The following is a 6,817-nucleotide window of genomic DNA, read 5'->3' as shown; positions in this document are numbered from 1 at the left end:
TTGTAATAAATCATTTGCATAATGTGTTCCTTCCCTTGGACTGATGGATGATGCTAATATTGTTTTCTCTGCTTTATTTGGTGTGTTCTCCCTGCCTTCCCTCCCGCCAGCAGGCTCCACGTTTTGCATATTCTGTGCTGTAAACTCTTTTCTGGTCTGAACACAGCAGCGACTGAACATCAGCCCGTCCAGGGTGAGGGACCTCCCCTCCGGAGCTCACCTTCAGGTTAAAGGTGTTTTCTGGAGACGGTTTCCTCAGTGGACCTGAGGGTCGAAAGCCCTTTGAGGCAGTTCTTAGTATGATCATAAAATCTGTCCAAAATACTGTAACATCTGAATTTTTTTAATACAGGCCTATCTGACTCTATATATTTTAGGAAAGTCAAAAAATATATAAAGCAAGCATATAAGACAATACATGCTTCAGCAGCTTTCTTATTACTTAAATCACTATTTGTTTTTATATATTGTTTGGTTTCCTTTTGAAAAGCAATAAATTAAGGTTTTGTGTTTCTACATTTAGCCTTTCATATTATCTGTGGTCAAACATGATGCTTGTCTGTGGACATAAGGACAGGGGGGAGACAGAGAATTGAACTACCAACCTCCCGGTTGCCACCATGACGCTCTGGAGGAAAACGCCCCCGTGGTCCAGATACTCAGACTTGTGCAGAGGAACTATTTCCTCCAGCCGTGGTGCGCAGGACCAGCAGCAGCGTTTCCGCCGTCTACACGGAAGTGGGGTGGGAGCGTTTCTGAACATTCCTACCGTGGAAGCTGCTTTTAATTAAAAGGTTGCGTTTTCAGGGGCTTTGAGCACCGTTGTTCTGCGTCATATTGAGCTCATCAATACTTATGAAGGACACAAATCAAGTGTTGAATCACAGGAACTACAATGTTAAAGCAGCCTTATTTAAATGTTAGCTTCATCCTATCAGAGCTGTCTGCACATTAATCATCTCTCTCTCTCTCTCTCTCTCTCTCTCTGTTGCTGCTTCTTGATACAAGAGATTTGAAGTTTTCAGTAACCCCCCCTGCACTCCATTTACTCTGTGTTTCAGGACAGACTCTTTCTTTAAAATGCAGTAATTTGATGGCGTAGCTTGACTTATATGTTCTCATGAGACATAAAGTCTTCTGTGCGATCCTTCCTTCTACATGCTATGAGTGCAGTAGGATGAGTGAACCCAGCGTGTACCAGTCTCACTTTAATCATGTTTAGCATGTAGCATCTCTGGTGTGTTAGCATGTAGCACGACTTGGAGTGAACACATCTTGTCCCTCCTCTTGATAACGTGACAGAATATGATTTACAGTCTGTATTACATTCTCTTCCATCATAAAACAGTAGGGATTCTGACAGGCCTGTTTCCTTGTAGCTCCAAACATGTCATTTAGCTAACTGAAGCCACGTCTCATTTAACAGGATACCATCACAAACTTTCCCCTGTCTTCCACTCGCATCTCATATTCTACAGGACGGTTTGCCGAAAGCAGCCGCTGATCCACCTAAAGCCGAGGCCTTCAGGGAGGAGCAGCCGCCCTGTGTGTGATACCCAGGCAGTAATTCTCTTTTATTTCTCCGGCCTGAGAGCCTCCAGGCTTATTGATTAAATCATTATCACAACATTGATCGGGTCCACGTCGCAGAAAGAACCAGTACAGCACTTAGGGTTTCTCTGCCGTAGCTATCGCTGCGACTGCATATTATTAGGACGAGGAGGAGGAGGAGGGGGGGAGGAGGGGGGGGGGGGGGCGTATCGAGCTGACCTAGATGAGTTTTAAGCTGGATCATTTAAATCTAATGGCACTGATCGATCCTGACACTGAGGGACAGAAGAACCTGTTCGGTCTGGTCCAGCAGCATTAGGCCACCCGCTGGTTGACCAGACCAACACCAGCTCATTTTAGTTGTGATTATTAATCCGGGACAACGATTTCAAGCGATAGCGCTAAACTTGCATTTTGAGTGTCCATTCACAGAGCTCATGAAAGACAGTATTCAGTGGGTTGTTGAAAATGTTTCACTCTCTTTTCCAGTCAGACAAACAGTTAAATGTGGCCGACCCAGGTGTGTCAGCCGTTCTGAAGACGTCCCCTGATTGGCCGTCCTCTCTCATTTGCATAAACGTGTCAGGTGAGTCTGGGAGAGTTCTTCCTGTTTGTGTGACTTGAGCAGGAATCGGTAGGAAGCGAAGGTAGGTGAGCGGCTCTGCTTCTGAATGTGATTTAAAACACAGCGGACACCTTCAGCGGGATTCTGGTTTATGTTTGAGAGCACATACCTGACATAGCTGCAGCGACCTTTGCACCAGTTCGCTGCGTCACGCCGCTCCGCCCTGGCCAGCCTACCTGCACCGGTGCGCGGTTCAGGGTGGAGACGCTCAACACAACAAAGTCCTTCTGAAAACCTTTCCATGTGTTTACTGTCTTCAGTCACAGTGGAGCTGTTATTAGTCGGTCGTGAGCGGACGGTTGTTCCTGTGTGATTGGTGCCGTGTCTCTTTAAGGTGTCTGACATTGGTCGAATTCCTGCGTTTGTTTTCATTTTCACTCCACCGAAGGCCAAAGACTCTGAGACAATGGATTCTTTCAAAGGTAGGAAACCCGATGAGGGTTGACATGTAGTGTAAATCTGCCTCGTCTATCTAAACAGCGCTCCGTGTTTGATTTTTCTCTGTGTGGTTCCTGGTACCAGGACCGTGTCCACATCACAGTATGCCAGTCGAGATGGATGAGAGGATGAGCCCCTCCGTTCTGGATTCGGCCTGGTTTCCCTCGTGTGAACGGTGTCAGAGGAACACAGGAAGCAGCACACAGGAGCAGGGGGGTCCTGGAGGAGCAGCACCCAGCAGGAACCCTGACCCAGAGTGGAGGACCGCTGCTGCACGGCCGCCGCCGCCAGCACATCTGGATGAAGGACGGTTCCTGGCTCAGCGGAGCACAGGACCTGCAGGCCCCCCAAGCTGGCCTCGGGTCCCCTCCATGGAAGAGTCTCTGGAGCTGCCACTTCCACTCGTGTCAGATCCCATCTACAGCCAGCACGGAGCAGCTCGGCATCCGGCAGCACATCTGCATGGTCAGTGATCATCTGAAAGAAGGCCCCGTTTACACCCCAATGCTTTCAGGTGAAAAGCTTGGCAGTGCAACACAGATGTGTTGACGAGGAGCTGATCCGGTTGCTGATAGTGGCCTGTGGAATGTTGTTCCACTCCTCTTCAGTGGCGGAGCCAAATTGCTGGATATTAGCAGGAAGTGGAACACACTGTTGTATACGCTGATTCAGAGGATCCCAAACACACTCAGTGGGGGACATGTCCAGGGAGTCTGCCTGACGCACAACTGGGGTGTTTTCTCCTGCAGCATCTTGATCTGCCACACCTGTTGGAGGGACTACCTAAGAAAAGCGCTCACTAACAGATTTAGACAGATTATTGAACAATATTTGAGAGAAATAGACATTTTGTGTACAAAGAGAAAGTTTTAGATCTTTCAGACCAGCTCATGAAAAATAGGAGCGTCAAGCCTAATTTATACTCCATAAGCAAACGATATGTAGCATGTAGCATGTAGCATGTAGCCCAGCTCAGAGTTACGTGCAGATCAGTGAAACTAATAAGCAACATCAGGCCAACACTGATCCTCGTCCTCTCCTGTATCGCCAAGAATGAGGAGTCCGTGCAGTATTGGACCTGATACTGGCTTCAACGTTGGTGCATCTCTAGTTTCAGTAGCACTGGTCCTGATATGGCTAATTGCTGTATGTTGCACTTCTCCATGGAGACATTAAGCTTTTTTGGTTGTATTCATCATCCTTTACTCTGTATCCTTCAAATGAAATTCAGACCAACCAAGAGCCTTCAGAAGTCAAAAAGCACCCATCGAAGCACACTCTAATCTCAGTATGAATCCAAATGTTCTGCAAATTCCTCAGAGCTTCATGAGAGAACATAGCTCTCCCACTGCTCTGTCACAGCTCCCTCATGTCCTTCTCTTGCCAGACCTGGGTCCGGTGCAGAGGAGTGGGGTGAGACGGTGTGCCTGCTGCCCTCCAGCAAATCCCCCGCGGCACGATCACAGTCCTGTTCACTACGACCCCTATTACCCCGCCGACCTCCACCACCGGCAGGCCGGGCCCCAGCCCCAGCCCCTGCACCAGCACCAGCACCAGCACCAACAGGAGCACCAGTACCAGCAGCCACCGTTAGTCATCAGGAGCTCATACCTCCACAGTGTTTCCCCTCGTGTGAGACCTGTGAGTGATGGATGAGATGGTTTCCATCCGCAGGGCTCCCGTCCACAGCAGGCCAGACGGGTGTGCGGCGCAGCACCGAGACGTGATGCTGGAGGTCAGCGTGAACCGCTCGCTCTCAGAGGGCCGAGGGGCGGTCCGGGGGGAGATCCGGAAGACCATCAGCCTCCCCGAGGAGAGCAGTAGGTCCCATCAGAGCCACACATCAGGATTTCTGTTGTGTTCTGGACTTCTCACTGAGCTTCTCTCAACAGGACATGTTTTCATTACCTACTCGGTGGACACGGCCAAATACATGCTTCCCTTCGTCAAATTCCTCACTGATCAGGGCTTCAAACCATCAGTAAGTCCTTTGACCCCTTAAACCTGTTGAGACATGTCCAACAGACACACTCTCACATGTCTGACTCTCCACAGATCGACATGTTTGACGATCCGATCAGAAGAATGAGCATCAACAAATGGATGGACAGCTTTCTGAACGACGTGAGTCTGATGCGTCCTCCGCACATCTCCGGCCATCGGAGCTCAGCTAAAGCTGCCAAACGTCACGTTCTCCACAGAAATCAGTGCTGATCATCGTGGTCGTCAGCCCCGGGTACAAAGAGGACGTGGAGGGAGACGGAGACGACGAGCACGGACTGCACACCAAGTACATCCACAACCAGGTGAGAGCAGCTGCAGACGGTCACATCAAGCCCTGCTCTCTGCTGCCCTCTGCTGCCCTCTGCTTCAACGGAAGCATTGGGGTCATTTTAGTGTTACTTGAACATCCCTTTTTGTGTTTTCTACTGGTCCAGATTCAAAATGAGTTCATCCAACAAGGCTGCCTGAACTTCAGACTGGTTCCAGTGTTGTTCCCGAATGCAACAAAGGTGAGATGACAGATGAGACAGGAGATGTGAAACGAGGAGACGTGGAAGCGCTGGCCATAGAGCGGCTGATGTGAGTGAAGCACAGCAGCAGCTCCAGTATGAAAGAGAAAATATTCTGCTTCATTCCAGAGACACGTTCCGAACTGGCTGCAGAGCACCCGGATCTACCGCTGGCCCCTGGACACCGAGGACCTCCTGCTGCGCCTCCTCAGGGAGGAACGCTACATCATCCCACAGTGTGGGGCTGACCTGACTCTGACCATCCGCCCTCTCTGAGCCCCACAGAGCCCTATAGACCCCACAGAACCCTATAGACCCCACAGAACCCTATAGACCCCACAGAGCCCTATAGACCCCACAGAGCCCTATAGACCCCCATAGAACCCTACAGATCTCCATAGACGCCCACAGATCCCTATAGACCTTTTCACAGCAGTCAATTATTAAAACTAATCTGTACAACTCGAACAATGCTTGGATGACGTCAATAAAAACTATTTGGAATAAATGAATATCATCACTTTATCACCATTTTAAATGAATGTTTTCAGTGCCTTCCTTCATTTTTCATTGCCGTGCAGAAACATTGTGCAGTGAGTGAACCTCATTCCTCCGTTAGAGAACGTCAGTGTCAGATGAAACAACGCTCTACTTCCCTATGAAACATAAAATAATTTCAAATTATTATGAAATTCACAGTGATTACTTGTACAGACAGCCTGGTTGGGTCTAGTAGGTAATCTAACATTTACTGAGAACTGAGTGAATTTACATACCTTTTATAAGTATATGTTCTTTTTAAGAAAACTTATTCATTACAGACAACCACTAAAATAACACCTTCATCATTTTGATGTTTCCCATAAAATGAAAGTCACTGTCATAATGAATCAGAATTGTCTTTGATGGCAAATCCTATTTTTTTCTAAACCTTGCAGCCCGATTATGTAACACAGGCTGTAAAATGACTAACTCGATCGACCTCCTCACTTCCTGGCTAAAATCAATGTTCAAGAAGAGTTTGTGTTGTGCAACTTTTAGGTGTTTCTATTTAACCCCCGATTTACACAAAAAACCAAGCAAACACATTCTGTGTCAGCAGGAAGGATCTGATATGATGATCATGTTTGAAGGAGACAGGTTCATTAAGTGTGCATTATGTGTGTGTGTGTGAGTGTGCGTGCAATTTTGGTGAAGGAATGGCTGTTTTTATTTCATTATATATTGATTTTTGTTTTATTATTTAAATATTTTAATGCACATTGGGTAGTCTTTCTAATACGAAAAGCATGTTATAAAGATTGATTTGATGTGAACATATGAAGGAGACCAGAGGCGTCCTGGGTTTGTTCCAGCTGTATCATGGTTTGATTTGTAAACACTCTATTTGTGACAGAACTATTTGATCTTGTCAATATGAAAAATTGGTGATCATCAAACCTGTGTAGTTTTTATATACATTATCAAATCTAAAACAAACAATATTAGATTGAATTATTTTATTGGCACAAGATAATGAACTGGAATGAAATTCTGAAATCCGTGGAGAACAGTGACAGCAGTACATGGATTTATTCCACCAAAACCAACTCATGACAGTGATCCTTGTCAAACCAAACTGGGAACACATTTTGTAGATAGCTTCTAAATCTGAATCCAACGATGCTGATGCAAAACTTCCACTTGTGTC

At 47.0% G+C, this 6,817-nt stretch overlaps 1 protein-coding gene across 2 annotated transcripts; it reads left to right on the top strand.

Annotated features, from left to right (window-relative positions):
- The first annotated feature begins 2,136 nt into the window (after nt 1-2,136).
- Nucleotides 2,137-5,668, top strand: traf3ip2a (TRAF3 interacting protein 2a). 2 transcript variants are annotated; one of them, XM_030109627.1, is made up of 10 exons: nt 2,137-2,198; nt 2,565-2,598; nt 2,699-3,079; nt 4,002-4,203; nt 4,289-4,434; nt 4,507-4,595; nt 4,670-4,738; nt 4,816-4,920; nt 5,053-5,127; nt 5,257-5,668. In XM_030109627.1, exons 2-10 carry the CDS (start codon nt 2,583-2,585, stop codon nt 5,401-5,403), a joined length of 1,230 nt encoding a protein of 409 aa, XP_029965487.1. In that variant the 5' UTR covers nt 2,137-2,198; nt 2,565-2,582; the 3' UTR covers nt 5,404-5,668. The 2 variants fall into 2 exon arrangements, with proteins under 2 accessions (XP_029965487.1, XP_029965486.1); XM_030109626.1 differs by having other exon boundaries at nt 2,158-2,198; nt 2,511-2,598.
- Nucleotides 5,669-6,817: the final 1,149 nt, after the last annotated feature.

Source organism: Salarias fasciatus, chromosome 15, assembly GCF_902148845.1.
Source record: "Salarias fasciatus chromosome 15, fSalaFa1.1, whole genome shotgun sequence".
In the NCBI taxonomy this organism is placed as follows: domain Eukaryota; kingdom Metazoa; phylum Chordata; class Actinopteri; order Blenniiformes; family Blenniidae; genus Salarias; species Salarias fasciatus.
Note: the sequence above shows the minus strand (reverse complement) of the source record. Positions and strands in the feature narration are given on the sequence as shown.

Coding starts and splice junctions, on each gene's coding strand:
- traf3ip2a (XM_030109627.1), top strand. Junction 4,596..4,669: donor ATCAGGGCTTCAAACCATCA/GTAAGTCCTTTG, acceptor GACTCTCCACAG/ATCGACATGTTTGACGATCC. Junction 4,921..5,052: donor CCAAGTACATCCACAACCAG/GTGAGAGCAGCT, acceptor CTACTGGTCCAG/ATTCAAAATGAGTTCATCCA.